Below are 27,415 nucleotides of genomic sequence, written 5' to 3'. Positions count from 1 at the left end.
GGAGAAGGCCTGGCTATTAGAATTAACTGCCTGCCTAGTATCACAAACAGGAAGGAATTGTCCAGGATGATCTGAATGTATGGGATGGTCAGAATAATGAAAAATCTTACGCATAATATGACAGCGCCAAAGATTAATATGTAGATCAGAACTAAGAAATTTAATGCACTGTAAGTTTCTGTCCAACAAATTACAATGAGAATCAGCAGCTGAAGACCAGACAGGAGAACAATACTCAAAACAAGGTAGAATGAAAGAATTACAATACTTCTTCAAAATAGATTGATCACTGAAAATCTTGAAAGACTTTCTCAATAAGCCAATTTTTTGTGCAATGGAAGAAGACACAAACCTAATGTGTTTCTCAAAAAGTAAATTTGCTGTTGAGAATCACACCTAAAATTTTAAAAGATTCATACAAAGTTAAAGAAACATTATCAATACTGAGATCCGGATGTTGAGGAGCCACTGTCCTTGACCTACTTACAATCATACTTTGAGTTTTGTTAGGATTCAACTTCATACCCCATAATTTGCACCATGCACTAATTTTAGCTAGATCTCTATTAAGGGATTCAGCAACCCCAGATCTACATTCAGGGGATGGAATTGATGTAAAGAGAGTAGCATTATCTGCATATGCAACGAGCTTGTTTTCTAGGCAAAACCACACGTCATGTGTATATAGTATGAAAAGTAATGGGCCAAGAACACTACCCTGTGGAACACCAGATATCACATTCCTATAATCACTATGGTGCCCATCAACAACAACTCTTTGAGATCTATTACTTAAAAAATTAAAAAATACTAATAAGAAACACCCAACCACTCCCAACTGTTTCAGTTTGAAAACAAGGGCCTCATGATTAACACGGTCTAAGGCAGCACTAAAATTAAGGCCAATCATATGAAATTTTTGACCACAATCAAGGGATTTCTGTACATCATTGGAGATTGTAAGAAGGGCATCACATGCTCCAAGGTCTTTACGAAAACCAAATTGCAAACTAGGGAATAGATGATTACCTTCAGCAAACCTAATAAGACGTTTTGCCACAAGACGTTCAAAAACTTTAGATAATATGGGAGTTATGGAAATTAGGGGGTAATCAGTTGGACTTGAGCTACCACAAACACATTTACATAGAGGAGTAACATTACCAATTCACCAACAAGTGCTAAAAGCTCCTCTTCTTGCTAACTTGCCTAAAATAACAGATAACTTTGGAGCTAAGAAATCTGCAGTCATGAATGGTTGGGTTTTAGGTTCTGATCACAAAATTCTGAACTGAAGTTATGGTGATCCTCTATTCTTCATAATGACTTGTAGCACAGGTAAAATCATACTGTTTCATTCTTTCTTTGTCACTACCAGGCTAGCTGAGGGTATTCGAAGGTTGAAGCCTTACCTACGACAAGTTCCGTTGTTTGAGCGGGAATTGCTTAAGAGACCTGTGAACTTATAAAACAATTCCTGGGGCTTGAGGTCCCTTTTTGTTGAGACGAGAGAGGTCGAGGAACACCCTTCTTTCGGTTGAATCCTTGGTGACATTGAATACTTCACGGTAATTTTGGAAACACACTCATCTCCCTTTTCCGTCATTTTACAGATAAAGGAGCTAAGTTCTGGGGTCTTGGCCAGAAGAAATTTTTGTTGTGGAGGAAGTTTTGAATCTCAGACCAGCCTACACCTTTTGAGACAGTGCTGTCCCCAATAAGAAAAGATCTACTGATTTTTTTTTCTTCAAATTGATGAAGGTGACTCCTAATTTTTTAGGGCCTTCGCCTTTGCAAAAATGGCTAAAACCCTTTCTTCCCTTAGTCCACCTCCTTCCTTTCTTCTTCCTTTACAAGAATCCTTAAGTACCTGGAACGACTACTTAAGAAAGTTGTTGTTGCTGCGGCCTTCTACCACCAGGAGGGAAACTGACCACAGATTGGGAAAGCTAGTACTGAGTGTTCTACGATGCCAGTCTCTGAAGGATGACTTTGATACTGAGACTGATTCGGATGGGAGTATCGCCACTTCCTCTTTAACAATGGCTGATAGATTTTTGTCCATTTCTCGAAAATACAAATTTTAGCTGCTTTTGCACTTTCCCTGGTTCTACCCACAAAGGACTGCGGAAAAGGAGCTCAAAGAGAGGAATACTGTAGAAAAATTCCTCTACTTCTATCATCTCTAGATAACATGATGCCAACACCAGACAACTTGCATCAAATTAGATCTTAACAAAATTCTTGAAAACCTCATGTGTCGCCTTACTCAGTAACTTTGCCACAACTGATCAGGTACTCTGTGATCCACCAAAGGCAGCTAAAACTTCCAGAGAAGACATGACAGACATCCAATAAAAAAGTGTCAGCAAAGCATTAAATTCTGCTATTCTAACAGGGGAAGCAACACCCAGTAGCAATAAAGTGCCAAGTGTAGCATCAAGCGGTGGAAACCCCATTCACCAACAGATTTCTCAAGAGGCTAAGCACCTATAAAACCATTTTGGCCAAGAAGGGTATCTTCTGGTCGGGCACAGTCATCTCAACCATAGACCCATCAAAAAAATGCTGTGATTGAGCAAGAAGTCAAGAGCATTTATGTGAGTCATCAACAACATTTCATAGGTGTGAGCTGGGGGGACACCTAAGGAGATGGCTTCTTTATAAATTGACTCATCCCCAAGGGAAAGGGACCTTTTTTTTTTTTTTGAAGAATTGAGAGGCTAAAGATAGCCTAAACTCAACCAGACAAATATGCTTAAGCAAAGAGACTACCCCAAAACTACCTCAGGGTATTCGATACCCCTTGACCGACAAGTCGGCATAGGTGACATTAATGCCAAAGAACCTAAGAAGAACTAATAACTCCCCAGAACTACGTCAAGGGTAGGCCAAGCCCACTTATAAGTTTGGGGTAGGGAAAAGGAGTCTCACTTGTGCCAGAGCCAGCCTCTGAGTAGAGTGGCCCTCCCAACCTCCCAGCTCCCTAATCCCAAGAAATACAGAGGGGAAGGGGACCCTAGAGCCACACCTGGGAAGGAGGTCAGGTCCACTAATTATGATGTTAATACATTACCTTACCCATAAGATAATCACCAAAATTACTTGCATATATATCCTATTAAAGTATACTTTGAACCCTATGCCCAAAGGTATAAAATTCAACCATTATATGTTTGTGATAATACTGAACATAGGCTCTTAAATATATGTGGAATATTTACTGCCCAAAAATACCCTAAAAACCATTATGGTAAATGTTTTTTTAAAAACACATAGGTGACATTACAGAATATAGGCTCATGAATATATAGCAGATATCAACTGGTGTCTAGTGATTACCGGACTGGGGTTTGTGTCCTGCTCAAGCTCAATAGTTTCTTGTACTGTCTGCAACCTCGCTCTCCTTGTAAGCTAAGGATTGGGGGCTTGGGGGAGCCTATTGGTCTACCTGCTGAGTCATCATCAGCAACCATTGCCTGGCACTCCCTGGTCCTAGCTTGGGTGGAGAGGGGTCTTAGGCACTGGTTATATGTATATATGGTCCCTCTAGGCACTGTCTTGCTAGCTAGGCCATTGATACCATAACCCTTTTGGACAGGCAAAAGCTGATGGTAGCTGAACTAAATTAGGAATTATGTGGCCACTGCCATACGTATTATGAAGCAACTGTTAGCTAGCCAGCTAAGGGCAACCTGGTGATCGCCGCTGCGCTCTTGTTTTTAACATTAGGTGGAGTCAGCATGGCAAGATACAGTATATCTACAGTATATGTAAATAACAAGAGGTTTATTACATATTAAGACTACTTGCTATTGCCTTTATAAAACTATAAAAGCCAAACCAAAATAAAAAGAGGTATAATAATCATTGAATCAAATACAATAAAAATCAATACTGTATTAAAGGCAATTCAGTATCCTTACAAAAAATAGAGGTATACATTATACTGATATTGTTGAAATCCTTTGTAGCTTCTAATTATAAATCTTAAGTAAAAAAAATTTCCAACATAATTAACTCTCAGTGACCAATACAAGAAAACTCCTGCTTAACTCAAAAGCAGTGTTTTATGACTGATAAGTTTTGGAACTCAATCCTAAAAACTTAATAAGCTCAACACAAATTAACTACATTATAGTAATAAAAATAATTTTTCTTAACTTACCTATAATGCTTTCATTTAAGTACATTAGATTTTTTTTATAAATACTGAACTATGATTAAAGATCCCAAATCAAGCCTTCTTAGGAGCTTATAAAACAACAAAAGCCTTCAAAATTGTTAGGTTATCCGAGATGTTTAGGTTCCTTTAACTTCAGTACCCATGTCATCTTCTTGCTTTGGAGGTGTAGAAATTTTCATGTGTATAACAGATAATGACCTTGGTTGTCTGTCTCCATCTAACATGAATCCCAGCTCCTCTGAAATTAGTATTCAAAATCAAAAGCAATATTCATATTTTCAAGCAAAATTATTTGATAAAAAGTCAAGGTCAACAATCACTTTATCATTGTATAATACTGTTGTGTCTCAGAGTCTAGAAAAAAAAAATGATATTTCTCAATGAAGCAAACTTATTCTGACGCCAAACTTTGTGCTATACGATTACTGTACACCAGAGTACAGCGACTAATAACAAATTCTGGCATTCAGATAAAAATAAGTTTTGTTAATATTTCTATATGAGTTAAAAATACAAAAGATACTTTATGCATTACTCTTTATAAATAATATATATACATTATATAAACAACGCAGTATTTACAATGTTGACCTTTATAATGAAAACATTAAGGGAAATACGGGACTTCAGATTGTTTACTTAAGCGATCTGAAATACTGCACAGTAGATTGTCTCTAAATGGTAGTTCTTGAACTAAATGATATATCTGAGTGATTCAAAATTGATTATCAAATCAAAGCCCCATATACTCACAGATAAGAGTCATAAATCAATTGAAGTTTAAATTAATTAGACCTTGGCCCTAGAGCCATTATGAGGCCTAGAACCAAGCAATCTTCATAAACAAACCAGGATCTTTAAGATAACATACAATATTTTGTTTTTGTTCCATGGGATTTCTGCAACACCTTGTTAAAGCAATTCTTGAAGATCTATGTAATCATGAATATCTGGTGACCACCAAGGGACTGGTATTTATGGCAAAGACCAGCTGTGTGAAGAGTTCCATTGAGTACATCAATAGCATCATCAACATTTTGGAACTCATCTGCATTACCTTCTACTTCACAGAGTTTTTTCAGTTTATTACAGTTGGCTCTATCCAAGCACCATCGAACTGATCTGTATTAATGTGGGCCATTGTTAGCTTGAATTACTATTGGAGCATGATTCCTTGCATACCAGACTTCTAATTTTCTACATTGAAAGTCAGCTTGATAGTTAGAGCTTGTTATTGAAAGATCAATGCATGATAAGTACCTTCTCTGAATATGGAAGTGAGTAGGCTCATCTATATTTACAGAACCACACTTTCGTTATTTTCTATTATTGATACAAGAAAATTATTCTTTGAGTTTGGATGTCTGCTGTTCATATCTTCCAGAAGAAGAAATGGTTGAAGGAGTTGGTTTATCATCTCTGCCATATCATCATAGGAGATAATGACATTAACGAGCAAATGAAGAACATATTAGAGATGGATGTCCAAATTTGAACAAATTGTAGCATTACAATAGTTTCTGTTTGTATATACGAAATGGTATTCTCTCATTTTCACTTCAAAAGTGAAAATAATCATAGTAGTTCTGGGAATCTTATGAACCATCCATATTTCCAGAATTTCTTCCTTGGTAAACTCCTAAAGCTCCCTGTCAAAAATCACCTCCCTTCCATAGCTAAAATTGAAATGCAGTATGATATACACCATTAGATTTCCTTTGATTTTTATGTTATTTAGCATAAAAGACTGGGTTTTAAATTTTGCATGAATTTATATGGATTTTTTACCAAATATAGAAATGTCTCCACATTCTACAGTACCTACTTTCATTTGTGGTATCTGGCTAAATCTAAAGTACCAGTAATTATATACTTCTCTTGCTGTTGCAGTAATCCACATTGGTGTCTTATGCTTTCCTTCTGATTTAAAAAATTTATTTTGGGGTCCACAGATTCATTTTGATACCAGTCAGTGGGGAGATATATATCAAGGTTTCTAGTTGTATAACATTGTGCTCCAGTAATCTTATTATTGTAAACATTTATTTTCAAATTATCACAGCTGGCATCAAACGCTTCCTCATGACTGCTAAAGAAGATCCATTCTTCTCATTTGTTATCATCCTCTTTGACGTTTATCATAATTTCATTTATTTTACCATAGGATTTAAGTCACACAAAGTTTCAACGTCAATTTAAAGGTATATCAAAGCTATAAAGAACTTTGAAATTCCTTAACTTAGCTTAACTAATCTGAGTATTGGAAGAGTAGCCCTCTTAAGTGACTGGGTCATCAACAGATTGTCAATAAGGTCAGGGGCTTATCAGGGGGTCCAGAGGTAGGGAGTATCTTTGTCAATGTTATTTTTTCGGGGAATATAATAATAAAAATTACCAAAACAAATGGAAAATAATAAGCCCCACATTATTGACAATCTGTTGATGACCCATGCACTAAAGAGGGCTACTCTAACAATATTCAAAGTACAGTAGTAAAGCTAAGTTAAGGAATTTAAAAGTACTTTATAGCTGTGATATACCTTTAAATTGACACTGAAGCTTTATGGGTGACACTTAAATCCTATGGTCAAATCTTTGAAACCAGAGTGAAAAGACAAGTTACACCAGTAATAAAATAAACATTTTTGTAAGTTTGACAAGAGTTATGAAGATGGAAAGTTGCTAGACTATGCAAGATAAAAATATTACGACAAGGAATTATAAAATCATTATCCAATTAATATTTATTATAAATCACCGTATTTAGCGTGCTAGAAAATAGGAATGAATGGCGAGCGATTGTGACGCAGTTCCGGTAGGCCCTGCTGCTGCCTCCGATGCCTTTGATGACCGCGGAGGTAGCAGCAGTAGGGGATTCAGCATTATGAAGCTTCATCTGTGGTGGATAATGTGGGAGGGTGGGCTGTGTCACCCTAGCAGTTACCAGCTGAACTCGGTTGAGTCCCTTGTTTGGCTGGGAGGAACGTAGAGAGTAGAGGTCCCCTTTTTGTTTTTGTTTCTTTGTTGATGTCGGCTACCCCCCAAAATTGGGGGAAGTGCCTGGGTATATGTATGTATGTATGTATCAAATTTAACACTGGAAAAGATGGAATGAAACTAACTAAACACTGTACGAAACAAAAGCAAAATGCAAACAAAATAAATGACTGACGGCAAACTTGACCATAAATTAACCATTATTATCTTAACGGAATTATTAAGAATAGTGGATAATTAATCATAATCTGATTACTGTCACTTAACTAAGTGTATTCGAAGATTCCTCACTTCACAAAAAAAAGTCGGGAACGATGTTGATTGTTTGTCGACAAGATATTTGATGGCGGCTGGGAGAAAGTTGATGTGCTAATAGCATTGTCTTCAGCTGTAGCAGAGGATCTTGGTGATGACATAGTAATGATGTATCACCTGTAGCTAGACAGTGTCAGCATTGGGGGTGCTGTGTTGTGTTCAATAGTGCCTGAACTTGTAGGCCTCTCTGACACACTGAATATTTACAATTTGAAGCACTGGCCCTACAGCAGGAAACACAATATATCTTTGGTATTTATGTCATATTGGATTCCCTATTCGGGCCTTAAACAGGAAAATCGTCAGAGACTACACAGCACATTCACCCCAAAAATAACCCAAAGATGAAATATAACCAATACAAAAAATATCTATTACCTTACCACTGACATGAAATCCTGATGTAGATGTTACAAGTCTTGCTCTAGGTATGGCATTCTTGATTTCATGAGCTAGATTAATTGCCCTCTCCATGCCAGTACCCAATCCATGAACTACTACAAAGTTTTCACCACTTGATAGAATGGTTTTTCCACGGATAAATTGATTCTACGGGGAAAGAATAAGACATGCAGTACACCATTTTAAAAACTGATTTTCTCCCACTGACAAAATGCAAAACAGAAAAATATATATCCAAAAATATTAACTTTATATTTTACTGGAAATGTACTGAGGAACTCTGGAGATTAAAATATTTTCTGAAAGTCAGTTTCTAAATTGAATATTTCTTTACTGCCAAATCTCCATTACTATGAGTTGACAGTTATTAAAAAACAATAAAATAAATTTTTAAAAAGTAATTTAGATTTTTCCTAATTACTGTATACAAACCTGAGTCCTTTCATAGGAGTCTTATCCTTAGGAGGGGAGAGGTTCCTATGATCAAATGGGCTGGTCTAAAATTCAAGGGATGTCAGGACACTCAGACCTGGATAGGTGCAAGAGTGTTGACTCCAATCGACCTCTAAACGACCTGATAACATTTCTAGTGTAGGGGTAGATTTCTATCAGTAGACAGACATCCTTGCAGGAACCAGTACAACAAATTATTAAGTAATATGTATGTTTCCAGCTGTACAAACTTGAAGTTCTTTACATAGGAATTAGATTCAGCGCAAGCTGGTGTTCAAGCCATAAAAACTGTCAGCGAGGTAGCAACAACCTCCTGGTAGTAGTGGGGGTAGCGAGATAGCAGCCCAGTCCACCCACTTACTCACTACCTAAACTATATTTATTGCATGCAAGTCACTACTGGGGGAAAGTGATGACAGGATAATTGTGTAAAGAACTTCAGGTTTGTAGTTAGGAAGAATACAAATTACTTCCAAATTTGCTATTCACTATAACACGAATACATGATACAGAGCTGTGGAACCACAGGTGCCGTCCACTCCTGCCCCAAGAGAGGTGCTGTATGAAGCCCTTTCCTTACAACTATGACTGGTCTTCCTGGATTTCTTCATCTTCGAACAACAATCAGAATCAGAGTCAGAGGAGGAGGAGGAACAACAATGCGCACGTTTCTTCCTCTTCCCGACTCTCACCCCAAGCTCTACAAGCAGACTCATTGGGCTGTTTATTGTCAACATAACGATACCAATTTGGGAGGACCACACTCAGGGAATTAATCTAGATTAAAAAAAATCCATATATATGTTGAATAAAAGAGGATTACCCATGGCCATACCAAAAACTTCATCATAGTAATCTCCAAACTAAACTTAAACTTTTTAATGCAAAGAAAAATAAGTTGAATAACAGTATGGGTTGGTTAAGGTAACTAATAAGCATCTACAATACCTGAAAGGAAATCCAATAAATCATCAACAGGCACCAAACAACAGAGTAACATCAAAGTTTACTAATCAGCGGTTAATCGTTAACATTTTGTAATTTGTCAAAAAGATCAACTAAGTATCGTTATTTTGACGATGTTTTAGGTACTCTAAAAGAAAATTTTACTATAGAAAATAAGAAAATAACAGCATCCCATTTTTAGACATTTTGATAGACAAGCTGATAAATTTAAGTTTTCAATAAATAGAAACCCTACCAATAACTTTTCATATGTAGATTTCTACTCTGGCCACTCTACAAATATAAAGTATTCTGTTTTTTCCTCAATGTACTTTAGGGTACTTAGAATATGCAGCTCTGAGTACGTAGAGGATACTTTCACTAAAATATGAAGAAATTGCTACTAATCTTTTCTATCACAAACTATTTTTTATAAAATTGTATGAATAAAGCTAAAAAAAACCTTTTATAGCTTCTAGCAAGAGAAACAGGAAACAGTTATTAATACTGTATAATATACTTTGCCATTTCATAATTGTACTTTAGATGTCATACACCTTTTGAAAAAACTAGATATTAGGGTAGTGTTTAAATATAATTGTACTTTTAAAAATATGATTAGGAATGGTTCTAGAAATAATAATATGCATATACTGTAGTATTCCTTGCTCAGATTGTAACGTTCTATGTCGGCCAAACGTCCTAAGGTATTTCTGTCAGAATAAAACAGCATAAGGTGGCCATCTCTAGTGGTTCTTTTAAAAATGCCTTGGCCTCCCACAGGTTAGGATTTAGTCATAGAATTGGATGGTCACAGATGAGTAAAATAATCCGTGTAAATGACTACAGTATACCCAAATAAATATTGTAGAATCCTTTTTAATTGCCTGTACTAAAGGTCAAAGTTTAGATCTCAGCCCTAGTCTGTTTTCTGTTAATCCAGAATTATTATTATCATTATTACTAGCTAATCTACAACCCTAGTTGGAAAAGCAAGATGCTATAAACCCAAGGGCTCCAATAGGGAAAAATAGTCCAGTGAGGAAAGGAAAAAAAGGAAATAAATAAATGATGAGAGAACAAATTAACAATAAATCATTCTAAAAACAGTAAAACGGTCAAAACAGATATGTCATATATAAACTGTAAAATGATATTTTAATTATAAAATAAATTTTTGAATATACTTACCCGGTGAATATATAATAGCTGAGCCTCCGGCGGCTCGACAGAAAAACACACAAAAACTCGCGAGCGATCGCTATGAAGGTTGCGGGTGTGCCCACTAGCGCCAACTATCGGCTAGATACCGCATATACATGTAAACAGACCCAATTTTTCTCATCCCGCTGGGTCTCTATCGGGGAGGAAGGGGGGGCCTTTAATTTATATATTCACCGGGTAAGTATATTCAAAAATTTATTTTATAATTAAAATATCATTTTTAAATATTTAACTTAGCCGGTGAATATATAATGGCTGATTCACACCCATGGTGGTGGGTAGAGACCAGAGTTAATTAAGTTTACAGCGTATATGCTTAGAGTTTTTGACAGTTATATCATAACAAAACCCAAATATATAAGGGTACCTGGTAAGGAAGTTGACTTAGACGATTACTCTGCCTTATTAGTCTGTCTTCCTCACGAAGCCCAGCGATCCTCTTAGGATGCTGAAAGACTCCCAGGAGCTGAAGTATTAAGGGCTGCAACCCATACAACAGGACCTCATCAAACCCCTAATCTGGGCGCTCTCAAGAAATGACATTTGACCACCCGCCAAATCAAAAAAGGCTGCGAAAGGCTTCTTAGCCTTCCGTACAACCCAATTAAAAAACATTTCAAGAGCAGATTAAAAGGATATTGGAATTAAGGGAATGTAGAGGTAGAACCCTTACCCACTACTGCATTCGCTGTAACGAATGGACCCAGTGTGTAGCAGTCCTCGTAAAGAGTCTGGACATCTTTTAAGTAAAATGACGCGAATACCGATTTGTTTCTCCAAACGGTCGCGTCCATAATACTTTGCAGAGATTTATTTTGCTTAAAGGCCACGGAAGTTGCTATAGCTCTTATTTCGTGCGTCGTAACCTTAAGCAAGCATCGGTCTTTTTCATTCAAGTGAGAATGAGCCTCTCGTATTAAAAGTCTGATAAAATATGACAAAGCATTCTTTGACATAGGCAATGATGGTTTCTTAACTGAGCACCATAATGCCTCAGATCCACCTCGTAAGGACTTAGTACGAGCTAAGTAGAACTTAAGAGCTCTAACTGGACACAGAACTCTTTCAAGCTTGTTGCCTACGATCTCTGACAGGCAAGGTATATCAAAAGACTTAGGCCAAGGACGAGAAGGCAGTTCATTTTTGGCAAGGAAACCAAGTTGAAGTGAACATGTGGCTTTTTCTGTAGAAAAGCCGATGTTCTTACTGAAGGCATCAATTTCACTGACCCTTTTAGCCGAAGCCAAGCACACTAGGAAAAGCGTCTTGAGGGTGAGATCCTTCAGGGAGGCTGAATGTAATGGCTCAAACCTGTCTGACATGAGGAACCTTAGGACCACGTCTAAGTTCCATCCAGGAGTTGCCAAACGACGTTCCTTAGAGGTCTCGAAAGACTTAAGGAGATCTTGGAGATCTTAATTGTTGGAAAGATCTAAGCCTCTATGACGAAAGACCGAAGCCAACATGTTCCTGTAGCCCTAAATCGTGGGAGCTGAGAGGGAGCGAACATTTCTCAGATGTAAAAGAAAATCTCCGATTGGGCTACAGAGGTACTGGAAGAGGACATACATAAATGCTGGCTTGCACCAATCTCGAAAGACTTCCCACTTCGACTGGTATACTCTGAAGGTAGAAGCTCTCCTAGCTCTCGCAAACGCACTGGCTGCCTCCTTCGAAAAGCCTCGAGCTCTAGAGAGTCTCTCGATAGTCTGAAGGCAGTCAGACGAAGCGCGGGGAGGCTTTGATGAACATTCTTTACGTGGGGCTGACGTAAGAGATCTACCCTTAGAGGAAGACTTCTTGGAATGTCTACCAGCCATTGAAGTACCTCGGTGAACCACTCTCTCGCGGGCCAGAGGGTAGCAACCAACGTCAACCCTGTCCCTTCGTGAGAGGCGAACTTCTGCAGTACCTTGTTGACTATCTTGAATGGTGGGAATGCATATAAGTCCAGATGAGACCAATCCAGTAGAAATGCGTCTATGTGGATTGCTTCTGTATCTAGGACTGGAGAGCAATAGATTGGTAACCTTTTGGTCAACGAGGAGGCAAAGAGGTCTATGGTGGGTTGACCCCAAGTAGCCCAAAGACTCTTGCCCACGTCCTTGTGGAGGGTCCATTCCGTGGGTATCACCTGACCCCTCCGACTGAGACAGTCTGCCAAGACGTTCAAGTCCCCCTGGATGAATCTCGTCAACAGGGAGATGCCTCGATTTCTTGACCATATGAGAAGGTCCCTTGCGATCTCGAGCAGCGTGAAGGAGTGTGTGCCTCCTTGCTTGGAGATGTAAGCCAAAGCTGTGGTGTTGTCTGAGTTGACCTCTACCACTTAGTTTCGAGGAAAGCTTTCAAATTTCATCAAGGCCAAGTGGACTGCTAATAGCTCCTTGCCGTTGATGTGCATGCTCTTCTGACTTGAGGTCCACAGACCCGAGCATTCCCGACCGTCCAGGGTCGCACCCCAACCCAAATCCGACGCGTCTGAGAACAACACGTGGTTTGGGTTCTTGACTGCTAGGGATAGTCCCTCTCTCAGACTGATATTGCTGTCCCACCATTTCAGGCATGCCTTTACTAGTTCGGAGACTGGGAATAATACCGTCTCTAACGTCTTGTCCTTGTTCCAGTGAGAGGCTAGATGGAACTGGAGAGGCCGAAGGTGTAGTCTCCCTAGCGAGACAAACTGCTCCAGGGATGAGAGAGTCCCTACGAGACTGTTCCAACTCCTGACTGAACAAACGTTCTCTTTTCAGCATTAGTTGGACTTCGAGCAGGGCTTGTTCTATTCGGGTGGCAGACGGAAAAGCCCGAAAAAACTGGACTGCGAATCTCCATCCCCAAATATAGAATAATCTGGGATGGGATCAGTTGGGACTTTTCTAGGTTGACCAAAAGTCCCAACTCCCTGGCCAGACTCAACGTCCAAAGTAGATCCTGCAGACAGCGAAGACTGGACGATGCTCTGAGAAGCCAGTCGTCCAAGTACAGGGAGGCTCGGATTCCCGATAGATGGAGGGATTTTGCCACATTCCTCATGAGCCTCGTAAACACGAGAGGAGCAGGACTGAGGCCAAAGCACAGGGCTCAAAACTGGTACCCCACATTCCTGTAAACAAACCTCAGAAACGGTTGGGAATCCGGGTGTATAGGAATGTGGAAGTATGCCTCCTGAAGGTCGAGAGAGACCATCCAGTCGCCTTCCATTAATGCTGTCAAGACAGCCTGGTAGACTTCATCGTGAAGTTTGTCTTGACAATGAACACATTGAGCGCACTTGCCTCTTACGTACTTCTGCAGTGAACATGGCTGCCAGATCATTGGAGCCATCCCTGTAGACTTGTTCCTGCAGAGAACGTGGCTGTCAGTTTATTGGAGCCATCCCTGATAGCCTTGTTTATGCATGACATAATTGTACAGCAAAACTTCAAACGCTCGAAAAAAACTCCTAACAGGAGATGGTCTAGCTCTGAAGCCGACCATAAAATCTTGGAGCGTCTCATGCCCAGGCACCAGGGAGAGTCTATGAGGTTTTAGAAGTCTATCTGGGCAGAGGCAGGAACTCCCAAGCCGAGAACTTCTCCCGTGTCATATCAGACTCTCGCTCGTTAAGCCAGCTTAAAAGTAGGGAAAGCAAAGGCTGTCTCCCCCAAACTCCTCCTGGTGATTAACCAGTCACCTAGCAAACGTAAAGCTCTCTTAGAAGAGCGAGAGAGCACTAGCTTAGAAAACAACGGCTTCGAAGTAGCTAGGCCTAGTGTAAACTCTGACGTTTAGGCGAACGAGGAGCAGCAGTTACAAAAAGATCCGGACAAAGATCCTTAAAAATCAGCATGATTTATTTAAAGTCCATAGAGGGCTGAGCAGCTTTAGGCTCCTCTCCGTCTGACAGAGTCCTCAAGGGAATATCAGTAGGAGGGGGATCAGCAACTTCCTCATCTGAAGGAACCTTGTCCGACAATTGCCGAGTCTCAAGCAAGGGAGAGACCTGCCGTGGTGGCAATGCTTGACAAGCAGAGTCCACACGCAAAGGAGCAACAGTAGCAGTCAAGGACGCTGTGTCATGTAACTGCTTAAAGGACTGACCAGCAACAACAACAGGTGCGGGAGGACGCTCGACGTCAACTCGAGACTGCCTTGACTGCCTAGACTGAGCAGTCAAAACAACTCTTGACTGCGGTGCTTGACACTCACGTCAAAACAAGTCAACTACAGTATGCTGGTTGGCGAACGTCCTGAACGTCAACAAGAGCAAGCGGCAGTGGCTGAACGTCCACAAGCGGCTGAGAGTCAACACGGGACTGCATCGAGTGAGGCTCTACAAAACACGATTGACGTGACTTTGTAACGTCAATGTCAACAGGACGAGCAAAGGCTCGTTTGGGCGGCTGACGGCCAGGATCTCGATCAGCTAAGCGGCGAGGATCATCGTGAACCTGCTCAGCAGAATAGTCCTCCATAAGAGAGGCAAGCTTATTCTGCATGTCTTGCCGTACAACCCCTTTAGGATCAACGGGAAAGGGTGCGGTAAGAGACGAGGGTAACGTCTGTGACTGCAAAACCTTGCCTACAAAAAGACTCTCGGAGCCTGTGTTACGCTTTTGTTTAGGCGGCAAGCAGTCTTCCGATGACTGCATAGGGTCAGAGCTGTCCCAATGGCTACAACCAGGACGCTGGACCTGTCCTGAAAGGACTGACTTTCGCTTTAAGGGCCTCGAAACCTTGCTCCACGGTTTCTTACGCGAAAAACCTTCGGATGACGAGGAGAAAATCGTCTCGCTCGTCTTATGGTAGGGGCGGTCTTGATGAGACACGCCTGAAACCATAGAGGGAACGTCTGTTCGCTGATCAAGGCCTCTCGAACCCATAAGTCGTACGACATTACTTCTCCCCTGGGCTTGGGAGCTTGCAAGAGGTCTCGGACTAGGCGAACGACAGGCACGAACAGACGAACCCTCGGTCGCAACACTGATAACACTTTGCGCAATTATCACTTTATCACTACGATTTTCTGTTTTGCACTTACTTCACTGAAATCGAATTTTTCAACAATTCACATTAGGCATGAATAAAACTGATTTCTACCTGAAGCACGCAATTCTACCCTCATCAAAAGGTTATAATTGCGAAATAAGTCGTATAATGTAAGTACATTAATACCAGCAAAAAACAGTAAACATATATTAAGATAAAAAGATCAGTGGTTGGGGAGGAGACTAAACACTAGTTCATTCAAAACTACGTTTTCAATCTCTCACCGTACAGTGCCTTGGGATGAGAATAAAAACTAAAAACGTTTTATCCTTTCTCCCCGTACAGAGACTAGGGACGAGAGTAAAAAACTGACTCGAGAACAACGTTACTCGCTTGGGACGAGAATAAAGATCGGAACGTTCTCTCTTCCTCTCTCTCTCTCCGTCTCTCTCTCTCTCTCTCTCTTGATTTCGCACCGAAGAGAAAAGCCCACTTACCTTTCGTCAATAAACAGGTTATTTGACCAAAGGAAAAAACTGAAGGGACTAAGAAATTGAAAATTAACAAGTTCCTTTAAATTAGTATTTAAAACATTTAAGTTTGAAAGAAGAATGAACAAAACGTCAGAATCGATTTACTCTTTCTGCAAAGTGAAACCGTGATTCTCTCTCTCTCTATCGTAACGATAAAGCGCAAACTGCGTAGCATAAATAAACTAAAACGTTAGTTCATCTTTGAAACAGTACGAAGACTATTCAAAGAAAATCTACTAACAAATATTCATTTAATAAGTTTTAAATCATTTGCTCTGTAAAAGTTATTTACGATTGAAAGGGCTCAACGTTGTTTAACTTCGGTTTCCAAGTTAGGACCGCCTACTCTCGGATTAGGGGAGGAATAGGTAAGGTCGCATATAAACAAATCATTAAAATTTATCTTGATGTTTATTATAAATGGAAAGCTAATCGAAGAGGCCTAATAAAGGCGGTTGAGATATAAAATATATAGAGGAAAATCTATAATTAACAACAACAATTTATAACGTGATAAGATAATTGCTAAAAGCCTAAAACACATTTCCGTACTAAGGGAAGGGTCGGCCATTTAAAAGTCAAAGAAAGTCCAAAAAACAATCCAAAGTCATCAACAATGAAATCTATCCAAAAACGAGTTCAAGATTTAAGTTGAAGATAAAACACCTGCACTGCGAAAGCTCAAACCAAAAGGAAGTACTTCACCAAGACTGTTGAAAAACTCCAGGTTAACAGCGAGTAATGGTACGTCTTGTCGATCAGACCGACAGAGAAAAATTGGGTCTGTTTACATGTATATGCGGTATCTGGCCGATAGTTGGCGCTAGTGGGCACACCCGCAACCTTCATAGCGATCGCTCGCGAGTTTTTGTGTGTTTTTCTGTCGAGCCGCCGGAGGCTCAGCTATTATATATTCACCGGCTTAGTTAAATATTTAAAAAAGACTTATGTCAGTCTGTTCAACATAAAAACATTTGCTGCAACTTTGAACTTTTGAAGTTCTACTGATTCAACCACCCAATTAGGAAGATCATTCCACAACTTGGTCACCCATCCATATACCAAGGCACTTCCCCCAATTTTGGGGGGTAGCCGACACCAACAATGAAACAAAACAAAAAGGGGACCTCTACTCTCTATGTTCCTTCAGCCTAATCAGAGACTCAACCGAGTTCAGCTGGTACTGCTAGGGTGCCACAGCCCAACCTCCCACATTTCCACCACAGATGAAGCTTCATAATGCTGACTCCCCTACTGCTGCTACCTCCGCGGTCATCTAAGGCACCGGAGGAAGCAGCAGGGCCTACTGGAACTGCGTCACAATCGCTCGCCATTCATTCCTATTTCTAGCACGCTCTCTTGCCTCTCTCACATCTATCCTCCTATCACCCAGAGCTTTCTTCACACCATCCATCCACCCAAACCTTGGCCTTCCTCTTGTACTTCTCCCATCAACTCTTGCATGCATCACCTTCTTTAGCAGACAACCATTTTCCATTATCTCAACATGGCCAAACCACCTCAACACATTCATATCCACTCTAGCCGCTAACTCATTTCTTACACCCGTTCTCTCCCTCACCACTTCGTTCCTAACCCTATCTACTCGAGATACACCAGCCATACTCCTTAGACACTTCATCTCAAACACATTTAATTTCTGTCTCTCCATCACTTTCATTCCCCACAACTCCGATCCATACATCACAGTTGGTACAATCACTTTCTCATATAGAACTCTCTTTACATTCATGCCCAACCCTCTGTTTTTTACTACTCCCTTAACTGCCCCCAACACTTTGCAACCTTCATTCACTCTCTGACGTACATCTGCTTCCACTCCACCATTTGCTGCAACAATAGACCCCAAGTACTTAAACTGATCCACCTCCTCAAGTAACTCTCCATTCAACATGACATTCAACCTTGCACCACCTTCCCTTCTCGTACATCTCATAACCTTACTCTTACCCACATTAACTCTCAACTTCCTTTCCAAATTCTGTCACTAGTCGGTCAAGCTTTTCTTCTGTGTCTGCTACCAGTACAGTATCATCCGCAAACAACAACTGATTTACCTCCCATTCATGGTCATTCTCGCCTACCAGTTTTAATCCTCGTCCAAGCACTCGAGCATTCACCTCTCACCACTCCATCAACATACAAGTTAAACAACCACGGCGACATCACACATCCCTGTCTCAGCCCCACTCTCACCGGAAACCAATCACTCACTTCATTTCCTATTCTAACACATGCTTTACTACCTTTGTAGCAACTTTTCACTGCTTGCAACAACCTTCCACCAACTCCATATAACCTCATCACATTCCACATTGCTTCCCTATCAACTCTATCATATGCTTTCTCCAGATCCATAAACGCAACATACACCTCCTTACCTTTTGCTAAATATTTCTCGCATATCTGCCTAACTGTAAAAATCTGATTCATACAACCCCTACCTCTTCTAAAACCACCCTGTATTTCTAAGATTGCATTCTCTGTTTTATCCTTAATCCTATTAATCAATACTCTACCATACACTTTTCCAACTACACTCAACAAACTAATACCTCTTGAATTACAACACTCATGCACATCTCCCTTACCCTTATATAGTGGTACAATACATGCACAAACCCAATCTACTGGTACCATTGACAACACAAAACACACATTAAACAATCTCACCAACCATTCAAGTACAGTCACACCCCCTTCCTTCAACATCTCAGCTTTCACACCATCCATACCAGATGCCTTTCCTACTCTCGTTTCATCTAGGGCTCTCCTCACTTCCTCTATTGTAATCTCTCTCATTCTCATCTCCCATCACTGGCACCTCAACACCTGGAACAGCAATTATATCTGCCTCCCTATTATCCTCAACATTCAGCAAACTTTCAAAATATTCCGCCCACCTTTTCCTTGCCTCCTCTCCTTTTAACAACCTTCCATTTCCATCTTTCACTGTCTCTTCAATTCTTGCGCCAGCCTTCCTTACTCTCTTCACTTCTTTCCAAAACTTCTTCTTATTCTCTTCATATGACTGACCCAATCCCTGACCCCACCTCAGGTCAGCTGCCCTCTTTGCCTCACGTACCTTGCGCTTTACTTCCACATTTTTCTCTCTATATTTTTCATACTTCTCTATACTATTACTCTGCAGCCATTCTTCAAAAGCCCTCTTTTTCTCTTCCACTTTTACCTTCACTCCTTCATTCCACCATTCACTGCCCTTCCTCATGCGGCCTCCAACAACCTTTTTGCCACATACATCACTTGCAATCCCAACAAAATTTTCTTTTACTAACTTCCACTCCTCCTCTAAATTACCAGTTTCTTTTACTCTTGGTCACAGCTGGAATAAAACTTCTATAATATTGAGTAGTATTGAGCCTCATGATGGAGAAGGCCTGGCTATTAGAATTAACTGCCTGCCTAGTATTACGAACAGGATGAAATTGTCCAGGGAGATCTAAATGTAAAGGATAGTCAGAGTTATGAAAAATCTTATACTCTTATCCAAAAGCTGACTTTTCTGGAATTAATCAAGAATCTGACAACTGTGAGATCCCCTTCTGTATAAATATGATGTCTTTCTATAAGAATTCTCATTGTTGAGTCTGTTGATGTCCCTAAAGTACAAAAGTACTAACTCCAATTAAGTCTTCATTTTTCCTTTCGTGGCTGTAATGCGTATCTTAAGCTCATCACATGTCACCTTTTATGATCACCACACAAATATACACAATGTAAATTGTTTATGATATAAAGAGATTTGTTCACCATTAATATCAGTCAATATTTAGTTACACATTATAGTTGTACATTTGATATTTTTTGTTTAACATGTTTTTCCCTGTCTAATCCAATATGCTTAAATAAATTGAACGTATATTTATAGCATCCTCACAATTCTCATCTAATGTACTTAAGGAATGGAATGGGAAAGCAGTTCTTGTTCTACCAGGAAAGACATTTCTTCATTATACCATAATGAAATATCTGGAATATTATATGTTCCTGAACCAGATATTTTAAAGATGACTCATGAATGGCAGAGGCAAGGGATAGTGACAATGCCCTAGCTACAGGATAATGCACTAGACTGACCATATATCTCTGAGATCAGCACCCAAACCCCCTATCTACTCAAGCAAGGATCAGGGAGGGCCAGACAATGGCTAATGAGGACCAAGCAAGAGGACCTATTGGCTGGTGAGGTTGCAGATACTACAAGGAACTATAGAGCTTGAGTGGGACTCAATACCAGTCCAGTAGGACGCAAGGCAGCGACGTTTCAATTCCTTTTCGTAGTTAGTTTATAAAATGAATTTTTTCTTCCCATCTTGCTCTCCTGATATTTTGTCAAAAGTTTTATAATCTAAATTTTTCTTGTTTCTGTAGTCTGGTGATATAATTTTCCAAATAGAAGGAAGGTCTCTGTAGAGGCACAGGCATTCCATCAAAAACACTCTCCTCGTCTCTCTTGGAGGTCGACATGTTTATAGCTGAACGACCTGAGTGAAACTGACATTTATTGTCAATCTTGCCCTCTCACTATACAATGGTTAAAAGAGTCAATTACACTGACAATATAGTTTCAGTATCATTGACGACAATTCAATCATTACCTTAGACTATCAAGTTTAATGACAATAATGGGGTTATTGTCAATAAAATCGTCTAGTGTGTGGTCACCATTAGCTACCAACCCCCTCAACAAAATCATGGAGAACCTACCTGAAAGACTTAAGGAAGCCCAACACTTGCTTAGGTCAAAATCGTCATCAGTGGCCTGCACAGAAACAGGTGAAGAGCCTCCAACCTTCAATGGGGTTTGGCAAACACTAGGGGAACCCCACACACAATCAGAACCTGAAAAGCCCGCCGATGCAAAATTGAGGGGGCCTTACTCCTGACACATACTCCCCATAGAATAACTAAGGTGTTTTCTTAGGCATTGCCATGACGCTGGCAAAGACTTAGCTCTCTTCTTCCCACTCGGTGAACCCATGCCACTACACAGGTGGCCACAAATTGCACTTGGCACATGAGGGATGATTGCAAACAATCATGGCTCATGAAAGATGCACAAAGTTTACTCAAACTGGTTGCAGCATTTACCTTTTCCCTGGCAAGTACAAATTTCTTGCTTAACATCCATCACTTCAGGAATCAACAGACAGCATTCACCTTCTATAATAAAAAGAAAAATTTAGTTTGGATAAGGGCGCAATGATACATCTGTAATTCAAAGAGAGGCTCATCTGACATGTTCTGCACCATCTGTCATCAGAAACATTCTTAATGAATTCAACGGCTGTTACAGTTTGGGCAAAAATCATCTACTTACCTACAGGACTCAGGTTTGGTTTCACATAGGAATAAATCTCTGGAGACAATAGTCACCGAAGGCAACAATATTCATAAAGAAAGGTATGTGGAGGGGCAAATTATGCAGCATAGGTTAGGCACACATCACAAGCATTAATGCTCGATGCAGCCACATCAGATTACATATGAAGAAGGAAGGCAAAGAATGTAATAGTTCCATTGACTTCCATTTTCTAAGTAAAGAACAATAACCAGTAAAATAGACACCTACTAGTGGCTTGGAATAAATGCCTAAAGAGCAACTCTAAACTTTAATTTCCTAGTAGGAACTCAGTGGGAAACTAACTTGTTCCTTTAGGATATCAATCATAAGTAAAACAAGAGGTTTTGTCTTTTGTATTAACAGTTATATGTATTGGTTAAAATAACTTTCATTACTCTTAAACAACTAATAAACCTATGCATAGACCTACATGCTACTGACCTCATACCTTTGAATTGTCTGGTTATTATGTTAACAGGCAACATCGACAGATCACAAGTTACACTAAGTAGAGCATATTATATATCTAATCAATAATCAACCCCATTTTAGCATCAAATAAGTTGTCACCGTACCTTAAAATCAGTATTTACACTGACATATATGTGATTAGGATGGCGAGGTAGGTATCTTGGAAGCCCTCTATACAAAGCTTGTTCTTCTGGGTCAATAGGGATGTTAACTCCCTTACCACTGTTAATGGCACTTGCAGGAGCTGAAATACAGGCGAATGTTTCACTCACTTCTGCAGCCATCTTGAAATTGAGGTTACCTGAAATATAAATTTTTTTTATTAGTAATTTGTATTTCCAGTAACTATAAAAACCAGAGTCCTTTAATAAGAGTATGATTTGAGCGTAGCTGGAACTCGTCTTTTAAAACTCATAACGAGGTGTCGGTACTTTCTGCAGGGAGATGGGAAAACCCAAACGCCTCCCAGCACACTGAGTGGCCACTTTGACCTTCACCTAGGACATGCGAGGTGGTTGAGGTGGGAAGTGTAACTTTATATATAGAAGGTCCTCAATTTACAAACTTAATAGGTTACAAGAAGCTGTTTGTAAGTCGATTTTTGTTAAATTTTGGCCAATGTAGGCCTCATCCGAATCCCATGCCTATGATTTTAAGCTACAAAAGTCAACAAATAGTTGGGTTGTATGTTAAATAAATATCAGGTTATTACAAATGTCATTTTGCTTACTGTATTAAATGATATAATATTTTATTGCAGTATTTCTTCATCTTATCTTTATTATCTTCAGTTGGATTTGTGCTTGTATCTCCTAATGTTTGTAAGTTGGGGACCTTTTGTACTGTACTTGGGTTTGTATAGTCAGGAAAAATACAAAATACTTTTAAGAATTTATTTCTTCCAATAAAAATACAAACTCTTATCATTTAATAGGAGACTTAACCATAGGAGGAAGTTCCCATAACGAAGCTCACTGGTTTAAAATCCAAGGATATCAGAACACTCTGACCTGCAGAGGTGCGGGAGTGTTGACTCCTATTCACCTGCTTACAATGTCAGGAACCCATATCCTAAAGAGGATATAATGTCCGAAATGCATAGTCAACCTAAGAAATGGGTTATATACATTATATCCATCCTTCTACTCGTAAGGAGGATGGAAGAATACTTCTAGTATCAACGCCTGACCAAGAGAATAACGGCACGACTATTACACCACGTGGAAGAGGAAAGAAAAAAGGAAAAATAAACCCAAACATTTTTACCTCTCATTTTAGACTTAAGAAGGGACCACTATCTTAGACAACATATTTCTTATCCTGTGGAGGAGCTATGTATGTTAAACAACCTGCATAGCAGCTGCCACTGGTCCCAGTGAGAACATGTCTAGGGACTTGTAGGTATACTCCCGCAGATTGTGGTCCGTAAAATATTGTTTGGTGTTTCAAGACTTTGACCTTCATAACTTGGGCCTCTGACAGGTTCTTCCTGAAGGTAGGTGTTGAACAAATCCCCCTGACTTTGTGAGTGTGAGCTTGAGCGGGTTCCTCTGGATCCTAAGCAGACGAGAGGATAAGCTAGCCTGATGGTTTCTCGAAGCCAGAAGAATATACTGCAGTGTTCCTGGAGATCTTAGATCTGCTAGAGCTCCCGAAAAGATTTTGGTGTTGTTGTCTGAAAGGGCTGAGTCCGCTTCATGAAGGGCCGTATCATCCTCACTAGACAAAGAAGCAAATCATCTGGAGCATTGGTTGCATCCTTATGGGAGGAGATGGAGAAGGACTTGAATCTGAGGTCATGAATGGCAGGGTTCAAAGTCTTCACAACAAACTCAGAAACGAAGGACAGATTGATTTGGTGATGCCTACAAATTTAATTAACAATAATTATACTGTATATTCCTTATGTAAACCATGCTTAAATCTTATTAAATAACTTGGTTTCCACAAGAAACTTAAAAAGGCAATCCACATTACACTCCGGTCCCAGAATATTTCATAGCATGTAAATGCCATTGCTATCCTTTCAATTATGAAAATGCTGCAGATCTCTCTGTCAAGAAACTTGGACACTCAGTCATTTAATGGCACCAAACAATCTTCACAAAATGGCTGATGCTCTCCAGTCATAAAAAAAAAAACTGTGCGTCAATCTGTTGTGACCAACTTTTATTTAGCATAATACTGTTATACTAAGCAGGAGCAGGAGGGATTCTGGACTTCCGTGAAGTCTTGGTAGCATCACTGCTCTTCTCTCCCTTGACCCCAATATCGAGGAGACGATAGGTGTCCCAATTTTGGAGGGGTGCGAGGGGGAATGCAACAATGAGTGATCAGATTGCTCAGAGTGCTTCCCCTTGGAAGGGCTCTGACGAAAACTTCCTCTCCTCGAGGAAGACTCCCTTCACTCCGGAGAGAGTCGAGAGAGAGTCTTGGTTGTCACCTGTCTCTTCTACTCCCGCCTACTTGAGGGAGATTACTTCCAGGAAACACTATACCACTGTCTTAAGGTGTCTTCTGAAACTGATCAATCTCGTTTTTGAGATGAATGTCTTGAATAAGATAGATCTCAGGTTAAAGGACTAGTCTTAGCGCTGGGCTTCAGTTTAAGTTTTCAGTGATCGGAGGATACAGGTGACGTAGCTGCACTAGAATCTCAATACCCAAAAGTCTCCGGCCTTTGATCAGGTTTGTTCTCTCACCAGAGGGACAAGTCCCACGGGTTGTCACTCACGGAAGGAAAGCTGTCTGAATAGCAATGTTCTACTCAGGAGGAAAAGAATACTGTAGAAGCAAAAAAACGAGAGCGAGAATTTTTTACTTTCAGGGAGTTCCTTGGGTTTATTGTCCCTCAGTTCATCAAATGACGGAGCAAATGTTTGTCTAATTTTGTCTTTACAGGTCAACGTACATAAGCCAGTGCTTGTGCACGTTTTGAGGAGTATAAGTAGGAGTCGGAACGTTTCTTCTCTTCAGAAACTGAACGATGTTTGCTAACAAAGTGAGAAGGTTCCTCAGCACATCACAAATCATGATCGTTTGCGTGTCTGATATGAGCGTGTGTGTGGTGATCTTGTGCATCGTGATGGTGGATGTGGAGGTCATGATCTGGGAGACCTTGCTTGTGGATATCTTTCACGTCTTAGTCAGCGTTGAAGGCTTCACCTTCTTCGAACCTCTTGTCCTGTGAGCTCTTGGTGACAGCTCATACGAATAACCTTGTGAAGACAAGGGCGAGCATGAAGCGTATATCCATGGTAATGATCTCTCCTCAGTCTTGGTGATGATGATGAAATTGGAGAGGCTTCACTGCCTCTCCAATTTCATCATCATCCTCTCCTACACCTATTGATGCAAAGGGCCTTAGTTAAATTTCACCAGTCTTGTCTATATTGAGCTTTTAATTCAATACTTCTCCATTCATCATCTCCTACTTCATGCTTCATAGTTCTCAGCCATGTAAGCCTGGGTCTCCCAACTCTTCTAGAGCCTCTCCAATTTAGGTGTCCCTTATTTCAATTTTCACAATTTAACAATATTCACACAACTTTCATAAAGTTGTCCACTCAGTGATGTTGCACGAAGTCCTTCTCAGCTGGGTCCAGGACCTTATTCATTGACTTCTATTTTGCTTGAAAGTGTATTAATTTTATAATTTGTTACAAGAAGCTGTTTATTACATGTGCCAAAGTAATAAAATATTTTGCTATCAGGAATGTTTTGCATCTTTAAAGGAAATTACATCTTAAGTGACTTTCCATAATATATTGAATGCATTGCAGACATTAAAATATACATGATGAAAACCTTTCCATAATCTTTAAAAAAAAAATCCTTATAGTTAGCATGTTATTTTTCATATGTCATAATTTGCACTGGATCCAACTACTGTACTCTCAAGAGATGGTGCTTGGTTCAAACATATGTAATGAACTCAGAACAGGACTAGATTTTTTTTTTTTCATAAAATATTAAAAATATGGGACAAAAGGTATCCCATGTAGGGTCAACACGGGACACAGGACAAATGTCATAAATACGGGACTATCCCATCAAATATGGGACATCTGGTCACACAACATAAGGAAGTTTCTGGGGGGTAATTATACGGCTCTCACGTCAGGTTAGACGGGGAACCTTAGGTTAGGTGGTGTTCTTGTGTCTATTTGCCTATTAAAATGTGGTTTTACAGTCCTAACTTAGGGGTGTATGTATGATAGCGGCCACCTGCATGTATGATTACGGCTAACTTAGAATACAGCAGTGTAAGGGGGGTAGAAGTGCAGCGTTAGCCCCTCGTTAGGTAAGTAGGTAAGGACGCAGCCTGTAGGTCAGCTTAGGGGGGAAAGTTGAGGTTAGGATATCCATTTTTAATCCAAATGGGAGGAACTGGCCGCTGATATACAAAGGCTCCGTTTAACCATATGTGATGAATTCACAACAGAACTACAGTAGTACATATCTTTTTTAAATATTGAAAATACAGAACAATAGGCATCCCATGTAGGGTTATCAATACAGGACAATCCCGTCAAATTTGGGACGTATGATCACCCTGAATATGGAAGTTACTAAAGGGGGGGGGGGGGAGGTAGCTCTCGGTAGGTAAGTATAAGTCGATATACAATTCCTATGTTAGGTTAGGTTAGATGGGGAACCTTAGGTTAGGTGGTGTTCTTGTGCTTGTTTGCCTATTATAATGTGGTTATAGTCATAACTTAAAATTTTCGGTTTCATTGTAGTGTATTACAGGGCAATGTATAAATTACCTGTATATCACGCATTAAATGGACATCAACTAACCTAAACTTTCCCCTAACCTAACCTACAAGCCGTGTCCTTACCAACTTACCTAACAGGGGGGGGGGGGAGTATCGCCCCCATTACACAGCCGTATTCTAAGTTAGACATAATGATATATACAGGTGGCCGCTATCATGCTATCATCCCTTCTCTGGAATACTATTTATTATTAAATTTACATATATATAACTAGGTTAAATTTGACATACATAGCTTTAAAATCAAACTGTCATACTCCCGTTGTTCTAGTCCACATAAGGTGGACTAGGTCCCAGGTCTAGGCAAAATCTATCATAGTAATAGTGACAACATATCATTAATTCAATAGAATGGTTATACTGTACCGTTGGCGTGATCTTCTGAACTTTTTCTGTTTCTTGGACTGAAGTCACTCCTCCCACATCCAAGAAGTAATTACGATTTCAATCAGTAATTACATATTGTAATTTGCAGTTACCCGGTTCCTCATAACTGATCAGTGTTTACTGCTCACTCCGCAAAACAAGTTTGCGGCCACTCTAACGCATTTAAGATAGGCGCAAAGCTTTTAAGCTTATACTTCTTATTGTACAGTAATTAATCTTATTTTATCTGTATCATGACAAAATTAAAAATTAAATTTTTAATCTTTATTTCTATCTCATTCTACCTTGAAATCAGCTGGGATAATACCATGCTATCATGGTATCAATTTGGGAAACCTACTGTAGTCAGTTTGGACTTTTAAAA

At 39.8% G+C, this 27,415-nt stretch overlaps 1 protein-coding gene across 1 annotated transcript; it reads right to left on the bottom strand.

The window, feature by feature from the left end:
- Nucleotides 1-3,877: 3,877 nt before the first annotated feature.
- LOC137646072 (ribonuclease P protein subunit p20-like) lies at nucleotides 3,878-27,201 on the bottom strand. Its single transcript, XM_068379238.1, has 4 exons — nucleotides 27,031-27,201; nucleotides 21,988-22,184; nucleotides 7,882-8,047; nucleotides 3,878-4,424 (listed from the first exon to the last, which is right to left on the bottom strand). Exons 2-4 carry the CDS (start codon nucleotides 22,165-22,167, stop codon nucleotides 4,303-4,305), a joined length of 468 nt encoding a protein of 155 aa, XP_068235339.1. The 5' UTR covers nucleotides 22,168-22,184; nucleotides 27,031-27,201; the 3' UTR covers nucleotides 3,878-4,302.
- Nucleotides 27,202-27,415: the final 214 nt, after the last annotated feature.

Source organism: Palaemon carinicauda, chromosome 8 (genome assembly GCF_036898095.1).
Source record: "Palaemon carinicauda isolate YSFRI2023 chromosome 8, ASM3689809v2, whole genome shotgun sequence".
NCBI classification, from domain to species: domain Eukaryota; kingdom Metazoa; phylum Arthropoda; class Malacostraca; order Decapoda; family Palaemonidae; genus Palaemon; species Palaemon carinicauda.
The sequence above is the reverse complement of the archived record's forward strand: the minus strand, read 5'-3'. Positions and strand labels throughout refer to the sequence as shown.

Bases quoted from the DNA above. Each gene is read 5' to 3' on its own strand.
- LOC137646072 (XM_068379238.1), bottom strand. From the start codon at position 22,167: ATGGCTGCAGAAGTGAGTGAAACATTCGCCTGTATTTCAGCTCCTGCA. The intron at 8,048-21,987 runs GTACGGTGACAA...CTTTCCCCGTAG, and splicing joins GTGTAAATACTGATTTTAAG to AATCAATTTATCCGTGGAAA. The intron at 4,425-7,881 runs GTAAGGTAATAG...TACTAATTTCAG, and splicing joins ATCAGGATTTCATGTCAGTG to AGGAGCTGGGATTCATGTTA.